Source organism: Sphaerodactylus townsendi, linkage group LG10, assembly GCF_021028975.2.
Source record: "Sphaerodactylus townsendi isolate TG3544 linkage group LG10, MPM_Stown_v2.3, whole genome shotgun sequence".
Classification (NCBI taxonomy): Eukaryota; Metazoa; Chordata; class Lepidosauria; order Squamata; family Sphaerodactylidae; genus Sphaerodactylus; species Sphaerodactylus townsendi.
Window position 1 is genome coordinate 23123657 of NC_059434.1, and position 18295 is coordinate 23141951.

General features: G+C 41.8%; 1 protein-coding gene across 1 annotated transcript in view; it reads left to right on the forward strand.

Annotated features, from left to right (window-relative positions):
* The first annotated feature begins 2015 nt into the window (after positions 1-2015).
* The window catches only part of CWH43 (cell wall biogenesis 43 C-terminal homolog), a 35050-nt gene continuing 18770 nt past the window's right edge, over positions 2016-18295 (forward strand). The window contains exons 1-6 of the mRNA XM_048509806.1: positions 2016-2206; positions 7034-7225; positions 10327-10447; positions 10590-10744; positions 11261-11459; positions 17055-17143. Of these exons, the coding sequence (XP_048365763.1) occupies positions 2164-2206; positions 7034-7225; positions 10327-10447; positions 10590-10744; positions 11261-11459; positions 17055-17143 (799 nt within the window). The 5' untranslated portion in view covers positions 2016-2163. The remainder of the gene's footprint in view (positions 2207-7033; positions 7226-10326; positions 10448-10589; positions 10745-11260; positions 11460-17054; positions 17144-18295) is intronic.

Genomic DNA, 18295 nt, shown 5'->3' on the forward strand with positions numbered 1-18295 from the left:
AGGAATGGCCTGATGACCGTGAGAAGTTTCGGGGATCTGCGAGCTGTTTATCCATAGCAATGGCATAAGTTGGGCAACTGACATATGAGACCAGGGCCCTGTCAGATTAGACCTGGGCCCTATGGGACTTGTTGCACTTCTGCAGGGCCTGTAAGACGGACATGCTCCACCAGGCCTATAGTTGAGGCAGCAACAATTTACCATCCTGCGGCCTCCTTCCCTCCTACCCCTCTTCCTCTCCTCTATTTCTTGTTTATGATGGCAGAAAACTTATTGTTGTTTTAACTTCTGAGAGTTTTTAACTGTCATCTGGATTATTTTATAGATGGATACAGATTACTGGATATGATGTGTCTTATTTTATTCTATTTATTACATGTTGGAAGCTATCCTGAACCTGCAAGACGAAGAACAGCCTTCAAATTGAATAAAGTAAATAAACAAAATGTGCTTGTAAGCACATCCTACCTCCTAAACACTTTTTGAAAACAGTTGACAGTGTGACCTCCTAAACTTTATAAATTACTAATACAGTTTTGGTGGTGAACAGTACCATCAAGCCACAGCTAATTTTATTTCGGTCCGGCCACCACCAGTTTAACCCCACGGCGGCGTCCAGCAAAACGAACGTTCCACAACAAATGAGCCAAACGCCAACAGGCGTAAAACGCTTTTCCCGTCCATTAAATCCCAGGAGAACGAGTTCAGATAATGCCGCAGTCCAGACGCCGCCAGAGGCCTGCCCAGCGCCCAGCAAAGCCAGCTGGGCACCATCAGCGGTTGACTCTCCAAAGGCCCGGGCGAACAGTTCGCCTTGCAGGCCCCCCCTGCGATCCTCACCATGTCCCGCCAAGAGGGCCCGAACAGCTGGTGGGAGAGCGTTCCACCAGGCCGGGGCCAGGGCTGTAAAGTCCCATAGGGCCCAATTTATGGTGATCCCAAAGGGTTTTAGAAGCAAGAGGTGTTTGGGTGGTTTGCCATTATGGCCTGCGAGAGTTCTGAGAACTGTAACTTTTTCAAGGTCACCCAGCAGGTTTCATGCGGAGGAGTGCTATAAACACTTTCATTTACTCATCAGAGCAGGGTCTGGAGAAACCAATAATTGAACCCAGTGATCAGAATGTTAATCAACTTTATTAATAAAGGTTGCAGGGCAGGGTGGTATTCCCTGTTCTACTTAAAGCAGCATGGAAATTACAGTAGTTTATATTTCCCTTATCTCCCGTGACACAACGATCCCTCTCCGTTCCCCCATCGGCTAAGGGTAATCCGATTTGCCCATTACACATTAAACATATCAAACATTACATAAACATATCAAAGCCCCTTCCCGTAACAAGCCCCCCTACTCCCCCGATTCCCATGATCATTACCAAAGCCCTTTATTACTTATTTTTGCGGTGAGTTTAAGCAAACTAGTTTCTTCATAAAAGAATATCTGCCTGCATCCGTACTTCTGCGAAATTGCTAAAGATTCTTGAGCAAATGTTTCTACATACCTTAAGCAAAACTCCTTATGCCAGCTCTTTGCAAGTGTTTAAGTCTGTTAAAAACATCTTAACCCCTTCATAACAGGAGTGAGGAATCCAACCTGGTTCTCCAGATGGACAGTAGCTGAGCTTTATCTGTGAAACCTAACACAAAGCCTTTAAACTTACAGGAACGAAGAAGGGAAGAAAAGCTCTACAACCTGACAAATCTACAGACTCGGAGAAGCAAACCAACACTCCCAAAGACGAGTTTTAAAGTCAAATGAATGAGGTTGTAAATGTATGTGGATTTGGAAGAAACAAGTTGGCAGCTTGTCTTGAGCATCAGTGTAAAGGAGGTGAATGGCCTGAGGAGTCCCATTAATGTTTTCCAGAACCTGTGCCAAAATGCCTGCATTTTGCTTCCTTAACTGACATAGCATCTCCCTCCTTTGACACTAGATGTTGCTCTTGGGCTCAGGTGCTTTTTGGTCAGGCCCACAAGGAAGCAATTTTAGAATAGGTGTGGACTGCCAAGGACAGGTGTTCCCTTGAGCATTAAAGTCTAGTTTGCAAGAGACATGACATGGATTACAGCAAACACAAAAATCCATTTTAGAAGAAAGCAATTTCTTGGCTCCTCTGGACTAGTTTAATAATTTCTGGCTAGCAAAAAGAACTCAACGGTGAAACAATGGTTTTCCTCTGGAAAGAAATCCTGACAGAAACTTTCATAGGTATGTAACATTTTCAATATGTGCAGCATATTTAAATTCTGTGAAGTAATGATTGCAAATAGTTCATTTCAAATTGTTTTGTTGTGATATCTGTGAACATAATTTGGCACTTCAGATAGAGATTAGTGTTTAAGGGTGTCCCTGTGTTGGTAAATATATTTGTAGTACGTAATAAACGATTGCTTTTACAGAGGTGGGATCCAGCAGGTTCTCACCAGTTCCCAAGAGTGGGTTACTAATTATTTGTGTGTGCCGAGAGGGGGTTACTAATTGGGTCTGCTTTTCCATTAGAAATTCCATTAGGTCCAAAAATCATAAAGTCCTGTTGTTTCCTATGTGGCTGGTTAGCGAAGGTAGAAAACTGGATAATTCTCCCTGTTAGGCTGTTTTAAAAACATGTTTTAGAAATATAGTAAAGTTCCTTGTTTAAGGAAAGTATCCTTCTTTTGATTCCTAGAAACAAAATTAAGTATTTGACAGGCAGTCAATTAGAGGAGAAGTAGTTGTTTCTGTTGACAGTAGACGATAGGACTTGCTATAATGAGTTTAAATTATGGACAGAAAGATACCAGCTGGAAATTAGGATCTTTTTTTTTACAGTAACTGAGACATTATTAATGCCACCCCCCGGAATGCCCGGCCACGCCCCCGTTGTGCCCCGCACAGCCCCATTGGCGCTACGCCACTGTTTGAATCCCACCACCATGGGAACCTGTTACTAAAATTTTTGGATCCCACCACTGCTTTTAGACCAAATATTTATGCCCTATGAGCAACAGAAAACACACACACACAAAGCTTTCATTCTAAATTGCCAGTTACTCGGCACTAATGTATTTGTGAACTCCAATGTGTGCGTCAACCTTACCCCTGAAAATGCCCCAAATCAAGCCATCTGGCGAAGAAAATGTCAGTGCTAACCTCCTCAAGGGGAACAGCCCAAGAAGGGCTCCATAAAGCTGAAGATGGTGTTGTAGTTGCAGAAATGGTCCCTTAGCAAAGTTTTTGCTAGTAGTTTGAAGAAACCAGCTGTTATATCCTCAGCTTAGAACTAATGGCTAGGAATGTTTTCTTCAAGGAGAATTGTACCTGCAAAGTTGGTCTGAAACTAGTACTGTACTGTGTGTGGGTAGTGGTGATGGTGGTGGAGGAGTGAAATTCAGAGACAAGGAATGACTGCAAACCCCTCCATTTAAATCCACTCATGCTCTCATCATGTATAGAATAGGAAACAGTTCGAAGTTTAAGAGTTCTTTTCTCTCTGGGAATTTTCTCCCAGTGAAACTCACCTCTGTCTGGTATTACAACATACCTGGGGATTAGGAAGTTCTAGTGATGGATTGCTTTGAACTAAGTGGGAGGGAGCAGAGTTTGATATCTTTGGTCACCTTTTGATTCCTGGCACACCAGCTTCAAGTAAATGGATGTTTGGTTTTAGCTGGAATTGGCTGAAACAATTGCAATGCCTTTTTGAGATCTAACATCAGGTGGATATACTACTGGCTTCCAGAGGCCACTTGCTCCCAATATGGTCCATATATTTGTAAATAAACGGATATTACCAAAAACAAACAACCCCCTAAATCCTGCAGTACTTTTCACTGCCAAGGCAAAATAGGACTACTCAACCTTTGCCAAAATCTCTTTCTGACTTCAATTCTTGAGAGCAGGGGATGAATTTCATTCTCAGTCCAGTGCTTGATCTGCTCTTGAGAATGAACCAGGGAAGATTTGCTGGAAGACAAACACAAGTATGGAGTAGCTTTGTTCTTGGGCCAAACAAAAGCACATTCTACTGTAGGTGGGGGACATCTTAGATGGGTGTCTTCTTCACCAATAGCAAGGATGTCCCCCTTACCTACAGTAGAAAGACCCTTCACAGTAAGTATTCAATGGACCCTTTTCCTCAAGTCCAGAGCTATGGATCCCAATGGCAACTCATTAGGTCAAGCATCTAATTTTTGTGTCTGTCTCTGTTGTTTTAAGTATTTAAAACAAATGTTGATTTTTAAATTAATTGAGGGACCACATTAAAAACCTTTGGTGTAGGGTGGTGAAAATATATTTTGTGAGGTCAAGAAGGCACAAGGATGGGAGACCTCAAACGAATACCAGGATCGTGACACGGAGGCAGATAATGGCAAATCACCTCTGAAGATTGCTTGACTTGAAACCCCAACTAGGAGGTGTTGTAAGTCAGATGTGACTTGCCAGCTAGCAAATTTTACACACACACACACACACACACACACACACACACACACACACGATTGTCCTATGCAAATATTCATGCCTTGACTGCCATTGCACATGCTCCCCCTCCTGCATTCACCCGCTCACCCAACAAGTCAGACTAATAGCTGTTTTTTATGTTGACGGTAACACATGAGTCAAGAAAGGAACTAGTATTCCTTTTTTCCCCCCTACTTCCTCATGTTTGTGAGACAAGGGAAGTGTAGAAGTGTAGATAGACAGTGTTGATGGTTATATAAGCTCTTCCCTGACAAATAAAGTTAGACAGCCTTTTGAAATGTGTTCAGAGAAACCACTGACAGCATGTAACTGTCTGGGAGATTTGGAGGGTTAGTCAGTTTTTCTTTTTAAAGTGAAAAAACAACTTTCTAAGATTTGTATCTTTGGGACACTGTTTGAAACATGCTATGAATTCCACAAAAGTCGTCACTGTTTTGACTTGGACTCAAAACAGGCTTTACTTGTTAACCGCCCCCCACCCCCGCCCCGGCCCGGCCCAGGCAAAATCATTTGGATGGTACCTCAAATTCTTGTAGATAACCAAACATCTGCTTATCAGTAGCATTCACAAGTGCTTAAATCCCACAGGTTTCACAGTGCCTAACACAAATGATGAGACTTTGAAGATGTATTGTCGAAGGCTTTTGTGACTGGAATCAACCCACTGTTGTGGTTTTTCCAGGCTGTGTGGCTGTGGGTTTGGTAATTTTCACTCCTAACATTTCTCCTCCATCTATGGCTGGCATATTCAGAGGCATATCATGGTAAGATGTATTTCTAGCACATATTGGGAGCAAAAACAACCAGACCACAGCCACACAGCCTGGAAAACCCACAATAGACAGACTTTGAAGACTTTGGTTTTGGGTGGATCATTTTCTAGGAAATGTTATAGTTAATGTATCAATGAAAGCTATGTGGTTACATGAACTTTAGTATTTTAGTAATTCTGCTGTAGTTAGGAGCAATTAACTCATGTGGTTTAGGGTTCGCAGCAGCGTTTACTCTGGAAGATGACTAATTTTTGCTTCAGGCTACTTAGGTAGTTGTAGCGAATTGGTGGATTTCCTTCTCTTTCATGTCCTTAATTTTATGACATATCTTAGCCCTTGATTTATACACTTCCAGTCTTTTTGCCTTGCACAACAGCATTTCCCAAAGCGAAAGAACAATGCACTCTTTGAACACTATCTATTTTGTCACAGTGTCAAGATAAACTCTTCCTAGATCTCAAGTAAAAAAAGAAAGCAACAGAAGTTGCAAATTTGTGTAGGCCCATGGAACTGTACCAAAAAGTTTAAAAATATCTTTTTTTAAACTTAGAGATGTTTGAAATAAAATTTGCTTTTCAAAATTATTGGGTCAAAACCTCCCAGCATCAAGAAGCCTCAGTGGGTCATGGCGACGCATGGCCCAGATCAGTGTTTCCCAACCTTTTCGACGTTGCAGTACCCTTGACCTTGCTCTTCATATCTCAAGGTACCCTTGAGGTTCATTTGAATTTTTTTTGCATTTTTAAGGTTTTTTCCCTTTTTTGGCCTGTAGGTGGGGGGAGTGGCAAGCAGGGGGAGGGGAGGGAAAGCAGCATTGACAGCCACATTGTTTGTTTGCCTAAATTCGGCATGGATTTGGGGGGATTTAAAGGGAAAATCTACCCCCCAATCCACACTGCATTTAGACAAATAAAACAATGCTATTTTAAATGTTGTTTAAAGGAAGCCCATGAGGTTTCCAAACCCCCCTCCCCCCGCCTCTTCAAAATCCATTTGATTCCGGTGTGGGGGGGAGGTGGTAGCATTGTCAGGGTACCCCTGGGATGTGCTCATGGTACCCCAGGGTACCACGGAACCCTGGTTGAGAATCACTGGCCCAGATGATAGATGCTACTGTACTGTACTTGAGAGGAAGGAGTGTTAAAGAAAATGGTGGAGAGGAGATAATGTCATGGTAGTAAATCCCTTCCCCTCAGCCAGCACTTGAAATTGACCAGCAGTTCATCAGTAGATTATGATCTTTCTGTCTTTTGTTTGCTGTCACATCACAGCTGGCCCATGGCAGCCCTGTAGGTTTTCAAGGCAAGAGATGTCTACAGGTGGTTTGCTATTGCCTGCCTGTGCATAACAACCTTGGACTTCCTTAGCAGTCTCGCATCCAAATACTAACCCTGGTTGACACTGATTAGCTTCCGAGATCTGATGAGATCAGGTTAGCCTGGGCTATGGAGGTTGTAACAGATAATGGCTCATCCTGCTCATTCATGTTTTAGTATGTTATACAACAAAAGATTGCTCGTTCATTCTTCATTCTAATAAGGATCTGAGTGACTTTCAATGTATGCAGAATTAGTCTAGCCAGTGAAATCAGTGGCTTAGACTGGAGTAACTCTGCACAGGATTGCACTGTAATACTCACAAAGTGTTCAAAGCGGCATAACCAAAAAGAAATTGTATGCTTGTGATACTTGTACTGTGTTTTCACATGTGGCACCCTAGTAGTATTAATAAAACCAACTTTTGAAACCAAACATGACCTGTTCTGGAGGATGTATAACATTTATGTTCCCTTCTATTTCAGGTTATGTTTCCTGGTCTCTTTACCATGCCCTACCACCAATGATCTATTATTTTCCTTTACAAACCTTGAAACTCACTGGATTGGAAGCTTTGGGTCTTGCTTTCCTATCTCCTGCATTCTTAACAATTGGTTCATTTTGGAGGTTGGTTAACAACAAATACATCCTAGCTTTATTGAGGCTGATTATGATCGGTAAGTTTTACTTGCATAGATTTAAAGTGTCTTTAAATGGCTTAGCAAGATCCAGCAGCAATATCATAATTTTCAGACTATATTGATATGTGACTGTACTGGAATGAAGAATAATTTTCCATTGCTCACCATTCCCATTACAAGATAACTGAGATCCTGTGAATTCCTAATACTGTTCAGAAGAAAGGACAGTTGAATGTAATGGAAAGTGAACAAAGGGACAGTTATAAGCAAGTAAGGTTGTTAAGATGTCCCTGTTAAAAATCAGTAGAACTTCTTTCCAGATTCCAGGTCACAGACTTTGCAGGACAATCCTAAGAAACTTTTCCAGGATCTAAGCCCGATTGAATAGAGCTGAGCTGAGTAAGATTCTGAGTAGAACTGCTTAGGACTGGCCTGTTAGTATTGAAGTATCTCATTGACTTAAGAGTGAACTGTCAAGAAACTGGCTTTACCTAGCAGTTTCTAGGTTTTTCAAAACTTTGGTTCGGGCTTCAGGCCTAGTAAAAGTAACAGAAGGATTCTGTCAGAGAAGTAAATGTCAGTCTGCAGAGGCATATCTAGGCAAATTGGATCCTGGGGACAAAACCTGAGCACCCCCCCACCCCCGTATGGGCGGCCACCCTCCCCCAACATGACCAAACAATGATTTTTTGCACCAGCTCACAAAACACCTCTCACCCCCAGCAAAACATACATGGCTCCCCACTAACTCTTTCCTAATTTTGTTCTCACACCAACTCTATGAGGTAGTTTGTTAGCCTGAGAAACAGCTCCAAGCCAGTGCAAGTGGGTATTAAGCATGTAAATCTCTTACAAATCACCCCCAGCAAAACATTTACCAAACAAATGTTAGCATCATCTCACATCCAGTGGAATCCACTCCCAATCAGCATCACTTTCAATGGTGTTTAAACTAGGGAGTCCAGATTCTTCTTTTAAATTCACCTTAAAGGGAGAATCTGGGGTCCCCAGTTAAAACAACATTGAAAATGATGCTGTTTTGGGGTGGATTCTCCCCCACCCTGAAATAGCATCACTTTCAATGTTTAAACTGTGGACCTCAGATTCTCCCTTTAAGTCTATGCCGAAGGGGGTGGATTTAAAAGGAGAATCTGGGGAAATTTGGGGGGGGGGTGCCTGCTATCAGGGGTGCAATTCAGAGGTGGGATTCAGGGGGTTCCGTAGAACCTGTTGCTAAAATTTAAAATATCACTTTTTAAATACTTAAAATATTTTTTGTTCAGTATTAATATTTTTAATACTTAAAATTAAAAAGTGATATTAAAAATATATTTTAATACTTTTTAACAGTCATTATTTGAATCCCACCACCATTGGAACCTGTTGTTAAAATGTTTGAATCCCACCACTAGTGCAATTGTTAAGCTAGCAGCACCAAACTTTCAGGGTATCTTTAGGAGACTCTCCTGATGATACCACCCAGGTTTGGTGAAGTTTGGTTCAGGGGGTCCCAAGTTATGGACCCTCAAAGGTGTAGCCCCCATCTCCTATTATCTCCCATTGGAAACAATGGGGGATGGGGCACCCCTTTTGGGAGTCCATAACTTTGGACCCCCTGAACTAAACCTCACCTAACTTGGGTGGTATCATCAGGAGAGTCTCCTGAAAAATCCCTGAAATCTTGGTGCTGCTAGCCTAAAACCCGTGCCCCCTGCAGGCCAAAAACTGAAAAAACACTAAAAAATCCAAAACATACACAAAGGAACCTGAAATTTTTGCACCCTCCACTAGGGGGGCACCCGGGGCAAATACGCCACTGTAGGGTCTGACTTGTAAATTCAGAGAAAGAAATAAGGATATAAGATGACACAGACTCTTATACTGTTATCTTTTTACACATTTTTTAAAATAAATCTTATTAAATCTATTCTTGTGGTGTTATTTAGGTTCTGGAGCTTCAATCTAAACACTGGCTACACTTACCAAAGTCATAGTCTTTGGAATTTAACCTGCAAGTGTCCTACCTTGTAAGGCTGACTTCTTAACACCTAGTAGGGCTACAGACTTGATGCCTTGGTAGTGTTCCCAGGTCCTGCTTAAGGACCTGGGAACCTTTGGGGTCCATAACTTTGGACCCCCTGAACCAATCTCCAGGGGATTCCTGCTGGTGCCTGTCAACACTCAGATGTTCAGCAGGCGGAAGCAGACTGATGGAGAGGGGGAAGCGATATTTGTTGGGCTAAAAGGAAGGGAGCGATCTGAGTCCCTGTGTGATGACATCTACTGTCATTGCGTGAGGGGATGATCTGTCATTCACAGAGTTTTGGTGCAAATGCTAGAGTATCCTCCTGGTGTGATGCTGATGCTTCTGTATCATGTCAGAAGTGGCATCATCACATGGAGATCACCACCCCTCATACCCACCTCCCAACAGCTCCCGCCGGTTGCCAGGGACACAGCAACCCTACTATTTGCTCTCTGCTGAAGATTAGTCAGAGGAAGTAGTGGTAGCCCATTACCAGTGAAAATTCACTGTCAATATTAGAATATCTCAATACAAACAAGTCAGTTTAATACATGTCAGGGAGAGTGGCTGAAATTTTGTCCTCTTAGACCTTTTCTGCATAAATAATTTTTTTTTATATGTGGGTTCATAGATTATGAGACTTCTTCCCTATGGGTTGAAATGTGTAAAAAGGATTCCATTGCACAGTTCTACTGGGTATGGACCTCATCTCTTAGAAAATGGGACACCTTTGAAGCTGAAAAGATTATAAATGAGCTCACCATTGGATTCAATGGCCTTTGCGCCATCTCTGAGTAAACATACTCAGGAAGTAAATGATTGTTTTGTGAACAATACTGTTACTATTTGCAATAGTAAAGTGGCCAAATTGAGACCCTCCATAAACTACGGGGACTGAATTGATAGGAAGAAAAGATGACTTTGTAAATTAAGACAACAAAATGAAAAGACCTGAGTATGGTCCAGGAGGCATGAAATGTTAAAGGTGACTTACATATCAGCTGGAGAAACTGAAGCAGTGCTTTACTGTTGAAATTAGTGGGAGATAAAAGGCATTAAACTGTAACTGAATTGTGTACTTGTTTATTTTTAAACATGTTTCTCTACACAGGAAGCATAGCTTCATACCAAGCTCCAAATGCTAATCTTCGAGTTTTAATCTTGGCTGTGGGCGTTTCTTCCTCCTTGGTGGTTCAGACAGTAACATGGTGGTCTGGAAACAGTGTGCAAAGGTATTTGTACAAAAGTGAAGCCTGCATGAGTTTAAAGAAAAAAGCAGATTGTCTTCTTTGATATAGTCAAAACCAAAGAAAATGCTTTTGTCAGATCCTTTATACAACTGATTTTGCCTACACTATAAATATTTGTTTACAGATACTGCAGAATCTGGGGCTTTATACTGGGAAAAGTTGTTCTTGTTGTTCTTCGGATTTGGTATACATCGTTAAATCCAGTCTGGAATTATAGGACGTTCAATAGTACCATAATGATGCTTGGTTTCATAGCCGTACTTGAGCAAACATATACAGGTAAATATACACAAATCACTGCTCCTGAATCCATCCCTGGAACCTGTTGGCAGATATGCTCTGAGAGTTGATGCCTGGAACTTAATTTCTAGGCAAGTGGGGCCCTGTTCAGTTTTGGACCATAGAGCAGAGTTCCCCTCTGAACCATTTTCCTGACGTGAAAGGGCTCTGGGGAGCTCCCATTTCCCCGTTGGGAAAATTTATACGTAGACCATAAAAGCTTCTCCAATGGTGCAGTCCGACCTATAAATACTCCCCCTTGTATATTATGCAGCCAATGGCAATGACAGAAATAAGAAGAAAAATGTGACCATGAAGGTGGCCTGTAACAGGTTGGGCAGATCACATGGCAACTTCCCTTTCTGGCTGGTGCGACTCCCACCTTGAGTTTAAGGTGGGATATAAATATTTTGGGGGAAAATAAAAGATCCATGAAAATGGTCTTATGCATTCCCACTTACTTCTTACACCTATGTTGCAGGGCTAATATTTTCCACATTTGGTTTTGATTTTTAGGTATACGTGAGAACAAAGGAGCACACAAGAATGTAGATACAGCAAAGGAAACGATTCCTAAATCAAGCTGGTTTTTGTCAGGGACTGCTTTTGGCAGCCTTATGTTTCTCACTTTCTGGATTTTTGGAGAAGTGTCGTTGGTTTCCAGATGGGCAGTGAGTGGTCATCCACAGCCTGGGCCGGACCCTAATCCACATGGGTAAGGGATTGTTCTGATATTCCTCTAAACCAGGGGTGGGCAATTATTTTTTCCATGGGGCCGCATAAGAAACAGAAAATATTGTGGAGGGCCGGGCCAAAAGGCTGAACTCAATTCTGCATAATAGGGGCTGATAAGTGACAGACAGGTGCACAGATCAACTTGGAATCAGTGGCAACAGTTCTGCATACAATACTATTTGGCACAAAGAATCACAGGCTTAACCTACCTGCACAGTTGTCCATTGTGACAATCAAGCAAGTGGGGAGATTTAAGTCCCTTGACCTAATTTTTTCATCGACTGGTGCTTTTGAAAGCCCCGCAGAAGCCGGTTGCCTTGGTTGCCGGCTTCTGTGGGGCTTTCAAAGGCGCCTCGCTCCCCAGCAAGGCAGGGGGGCCAGTCAGGATCATCTGGCGGGCCGGATGTGGCCCGCGGGCCGTATAATGCCCAGGTCTGCTCTAAACAATTACAGTTGAGAACCATAGAGTTCAAGTCTGTGCATGGATGGATCCTAGTCAAATATTGGGATTAAATTGAGATGATCTCCTCAGAAGGTACTGTGGATTGTCTTTAAAGAATAGGACATAAATTTCCTGACAGATTCTTCTCTAGGGTGACTTCAATCCCCCCCCTCCCGGTTCATGGAATAACTTTTTGTTTTATGTAACATGATTTTTGGACAATATGTACTCAAGGACAATGGATGTTGATTGTTACAACTAGGATCTGACCTGCAGAATTCTGTAATCAAATGCAAGGTATGGGGCAGAGAGAATTAAAAAAATTAGTAGCTTATTTTCTGCTTCATTTGGATGCTTTGCTATTCAATAAGCTAGTAATTGCATTAATTTGTCTCAAAGTTTGAATGTTCTTCTCTTACCTATACTTTGAAAAGCTCTATTGTCAAGTATTCATGAAGTTAAATTATTTCATTGGTTTTGAAGAAGAAACCAAGGCATCTCCAAATGTCTCGAGGAATAAATTAATATAATTTCTTAGTTACATTTAGTGTAGGCCTGCATCAGATTCCAGAAATGCAACAATCCCCACTGCTGCGTGATCGGCTTGGCAGGTCTCTCCTGATTGGCTGTCGTGCCATGTTGGGGCGGGAACTTTTCTTCATGTCATCAAGTCAGCCAGTGAAGATGCTTGAAATTATTCTGCTTGAAGAATTTATTGGAACATGTATTGAAGACATCTAGTATCTCTTGTCTAATAGTATTTCTCTCTGGAATGTAGATCTTCGTTTTGCTGTTTTATTGTGTATTTGAATTGCACCTTTGATTTGGGTTCACTGTGATGATTTTACAACCTTTCTTTTTACAACCTTTCTTTTAAAAAAAATTAAAAATCCAGCTTGCATTTTGGAGTTTTGGTTCACAGCCCATGGCTTGTTGTTGTTACCACCCCAAAGCCAGGTCAGATCTTTCACAACAGCACCCTTACAATATCTGATCATTGATTCCAGGTCTAACTGCAGGACCCTAGTCTTTTTCTACTAAGCTTTATATTGGGTCCCATTTTTGGCCAGGAAATTGAGATAAATAAGCCCAATTCTGTTCAATATTATCTTGCCTTTCTGGTAAAGCCTCTAAATGGTCAGTATCAGAAACATGGAGAGAAAATAATCAAATGGTTTAAACTAGTTAAAATATTGATTTGAAAGTTTAGCTCTTTTTCCTATGAGAAAAATATTTTTCACATAAATTGTTTGGCTTTAAAGAGGCTAAGATTGTTTCTATTTGCACATGAGCCATTCTCAGTTTCTCTTTCCAGTGGTAGCCTCCACACCCCACAAAATCCCTCAATGGGGAAATCATCATATACTGAGAAGGACCCCATAAACTGCAAAATGCTGCTGGCAGAACTGGCTGCACCTACACCATACACAGGTTTCTCTAGGTCCAATACAAATATTTTTATTTCACAAGTAGAGGAAGTTGCAGTTTTCCATGTCAGCAATAGTACTTGATCCATATTCAACACTGCCATGTTAAAGGATGAGCAAGCTAAGAGAATTTCCCACTTCCTTTTTCACTTAGCTGAGCAGCTCCCCCCGTTCCCGCCACAGGCCCCATGTTAAAATATAGAATGCTGAGGAATTGAAAGATAAATTGTAAATATATGCCTGGATTTGGCACATATGAAGCTGTAAGTTTTGTAAGTATATGCCTGGATATGGCACATATGATCAACACTTAGACAGCTTTATTGTTCTCTCAGAGCACAAATGTCAGACCAGACTGTCAAGAGAGGTTTAAACTTGGCAGGTAAAAAGGCAACAAGAATAAGGGGAATCTCACATAACTATGTACAATAGTCTGTCACAACAATGTACTGTTTTGTTCTACCGACAGATGTCTGTAACTACTGAGAGAGATTTCTTGGCTGTCATTCCTTAGATAAATAGGCATAAGCTTTTTGACGCAACATTTCTAAAGTCTGTGGAGGCAGGAACATACACACAGGTTCCAATTTTCCTTCTTTAACTCCTGAAAGGGATCATTCCTCTTTCCTTGGAGTTATTTCCTTTGGGGAAAGACTACTGGTTTCACTTCTATATCTCAGGATCCTCCTGGATCCTACACTACTCTCCTTCAATTCTTCATACCAACCTCTAACTGCCACTCTCTGCTGCCACTCTCAAATCACTGGCACAGCTAGGAGGAACGAGGGGGCTGGAGCTCCAGGTACCACTTCTTGGGGGTCCATTTCAGCCGCCCCCCCATAACTGTACCCAGGTCCATGGAATTTGGTATGAGGAGCAGTTGAAGACCGGCGAGTGGGGCTTGCCTGGCCCACAGTCTTCATGTGGAGATTGGGAACAAGGCCAGCCAGGTTTGCCCTGCCACTATCTCCATGTGGATATCAGGTGGGTCACGCCCGATCTCCACGTGGAGATGGGAGAAGCAAGGACTCATTTGAGTTTGGCCTCAGGCAGGCTTGGATCCAGCACTAAGCTGCAGGCTCTTGGAGCAGGATCCAAGCCTGGCTGAAGTCAGGCTCAGACTGAAGCCACTAGCTTTATACTGTTGGCTCCCAGAGCCGGCTGAGGCCAAGCTCAAACGGGCACTTGCTGCTCCCATCTCCACATGAAGATCATCCATAGAGCCACCCAGCTGGATCCACCTGACCTTCACGTTAAGACGGGGTCAGGGCAAGCCCAGCTGGACCCATTTCCAATCTCCATGTGGAGATTGCGGGCGAGGTGAGTCCCACTCACTGGCCTTCAACTGTGTACCTGTCCCAATGGGAGTGGGGTGTAGCTGTGGGAGGAGGCACATGGCACCCTAGTTAGCCTGGGTGCCTTTTTAAGTAGCTACACCCCTGAGTAAAATATTTTCCCCCTCAAACCTGCTGTCAATCTGGGTTCTCAAACTGGTGTAAGGCATCTGCAATTCACCGTCCATCACAGAAGCCTATATAAAGAAGAGAAAGGACAGAGAAAAAGCAAAGGAGGGAAACTGGAATAACCAGCATCTAGCAGTGTAGTTTAGGCTCGGTATATGATGATTTCCTCATCAAGGAATTTTTGTGGGGTGTGGGGGCTACCACTGGAAAGAGAACAGTTATAAAGGGACAGAAAGAAGCTGTTTGTATAAAGAAGGTGATCTCAAAGTACTATGTAACCTGAAATCTGCTTGAGCACTTATAACCAGTAGTTTTTGTTTAATTAAATGTCTGGCTATAAAGGGATCATAAGGTATTCCTCTGAAAATCCTGATTTAGCTACTAAAACATTATCCGGGACTTGCCTTTCATCTCATTATAAGTCAGAAGTATAAGAGTTGACAATGAGAAGATGTTCAGCCAAAAATTAATAGCAACTTTATGAACTAATGCCATTATTGGGGGTAAAGAAAACTCTGACCTGACAGTAAGCAATGGAGTTGAATTAAGTACTCCTAGCGAGTGCAAATTTATTTGAGTTCTTTCCAGTGGATATAAATTCCCAAATCAGGGTGCAATAGAACAACTGAAGGAGTAGTTTTGATTTTAAAATTTCAAAAGGCAGGACACCTCCCCTTGCTCTATAAAATCTGAGTGTGCCAGTCATAGCTCGTTCAAGTTTTTTTGGTATGTTCAATTTGTGCTGACCAAGAACCTGATTGGTTTTGGTAGGTTTTCCGGGCTGTGTGGCTGTGTGTAACAGACTTTTCTGTGATACATCTCTGAAGATGCCAGCCACATATGCAGGCGAAATGTTCAAGATCTACCAGACCACGGCAACACAGCCCAGAAAACCCACCAAAACCAGTTGAATCCAGCCATGAATGCCTTCAACAAAACAAAGAACCTGACTGATAAAACACTACTCCTAATTTAAAAGAAGTCACCTGTTCTAAAAGGTTCCCATCATCCACTTGGGTTGTCATATCTGCTTACTGAAGACCATGAACTTTGTTTTATCATAATTAACATGGAATACATTTCTTTTGCAATATGAGTTGAATTGATTTAGCAATTTTCTATTTGTGTCTGAGCTATAAGTAACGTATCATCTGCATAGAGGAGAACTAAAATAGCCTAATCATCAAGCCTCGCTGGAAAAAATATACTCCTGTGAGATATTTCCTCATATCATTTATATAAAATTAAATGGAAATGGAGTAAGAATACAGCCCTGATGCGCCTCTTCTGAAGTTTTGATTGAGTCAGACAACTGGCCATACAGGCCTAACCTAACCTTTAACAAGGTGCTAGTATATTGTCCTTTAATGCACTTTAATAGTTAATGCTCAACTTAGGCGATTTCCTCACTGGCGATTAATCCCAGGATAGTCACTTGAAATAGCGAGGTTTCATCACGTTCTCCCCACTGCCGAACCTTGGAACGCAGGAAAATCCTGGCACTGTTGCTCCCCCCCTTATCCCGCATCTCTCCTGTACCTGGTTGCTTGTGCAACTTTTTGGCAAAACACATTATCAATCCGCATCGGTGGGGAGATTCAGGGGCCTGATGTAGTTCAATTTCCCACCATTCACAGTGACGCAAATGCTGCCAGCCAATCAAAGCGTGGCGGCCTATGCGCGATGCGTGCAGTTATTTCTTTTTGTTTTCATTGCGTTTGGTTTCATTTCACTCGGCTTCTTCTGTTTCAGTCTAACGTTTAACCTCTCTAATGAGAGAACGAGAGCAAGAGGACGCTCAATATAACGTTTAAACTCAGAGGGGGTGCCTTGCTTACGGTCTCACATCTTCACTGGCTGACGATGACATGAAGAAAAGTTCCCGCCCCAACATGGCACGACAGCCAATCAGGAGAGACCTGCCAAGCCAATCACGCGGCGGTGGGGATTGTTGCATTTCTGGAATCTGATGCAGGCTGTCTTCCCTGGAAAAATGGTGCAGTGAGGATGTTGAATCCGCAATGAAAAGTTGTGGTTCATTTTGAAACTTGGATTAATCTACTTTTAATTTTCAGTGGGAAATCCTCTCCAGAGATGAGATCCTGAGATAGAATCAAAAGCAGCTTGAAGATCCATAAAGACAATATATATTGCCTATATTTCTCATTCACATATTTATTTATCAAATGTTGAACAATTTTGACCTGTGGTAATATTCTTCTCTCTTTTGTTTCAATATACAGAGGAGCAGTTCTCTTGGGCCTAGCTCATGGATTGATGTTTTCCTTTTGGTCATGGTCTACCCTTGCACTTTGTGGTTGGTGCCTTATAGGTGAGAATAATTTGGAGCACACTTTGTTTTGAAGTGAGTCCTCATGCCTTTTAAAAGTGTAGAAATCTGGAAAGAAGAATCACCTCTGCCAAAATTCATGAGCGAAACTTACTGATGTTACCGACAGTGTAATCCTCAAGCATGTTTGACTTGTTACTTAAGAAGATGGGCCATCTTAAGTTTCCTCCTTTTTTTTTAAGTTTCCTCCTTTTTTTTTCTTAATATAGGCTCATTTTTCCAACTCAGTGTTCCTACTCCACAGCAATTAGTTTAAGAACCTGCCTGTTTGTCTGCACTCTCAGAGAACCTTTGTTTCCATGTTGTTGTTTTCATTACAGAATAAAACGTAAATATTTCTTTATTTAGTAGTTAGCTGAAATCAACTCAATTTCTTTAGGCCAGGGACAGGAAAATATGAATTAATGTTTTACCACAATAATTGTTGGAACTGAAGCCTTCTTGGAATCCTTAATCCATAACCAGTTTATTGTAGTTAAGAGATGTTAGGTTCAGATATTCTTCAATGACATATCTTAATTGTGACCCTTTTCAATCTAAATTCTGGCCTTTAAAAACATCTGGCAACACTATTTTCATCCGGCAGACAGTCTTTATTTGCAGATGGTCAGGGCAATGTTCCAGTCCTTCTGGACTTCTCAGCAACTTTTGGTTTAGTGGATCAACAAATTCTGCATAAAACTGCTTGCAGAATCTTTTTGGAATACAAAGGATATTTCTAACATCTATTTCTTTTTCTGATGAGCCCCTATAAGAGAATGAAGTTAGGATATTCTTCTTCCCTGTTGGAGCTATCCAATAATATCTACCCTGTTCTCCAAGAGGAATGGTTTAGAATTCTGTGTGACCAATGTACAGATAACACCTACCTCTGTTCTAATTTATCTACAATCCAAGAGAAGAGGGGAAGGACAAGCTGACTGAATCCATATACGACTGTGTTGGTTGGAGGCAAATTCCATAGCTAAAGAAGCCATTCTAAAAACAAGCTCCCCCACAATTAAATGGATGTGTGAGTAGGGCCTTCTCATTGGTGGCCCAGGGGCAATATTTTATTATTATTCTTGACATGTCAAGTCTGGGCAGCATTCTTGGAGATTATTCAATTTTATCTTTATAGCATAGCTGACCACT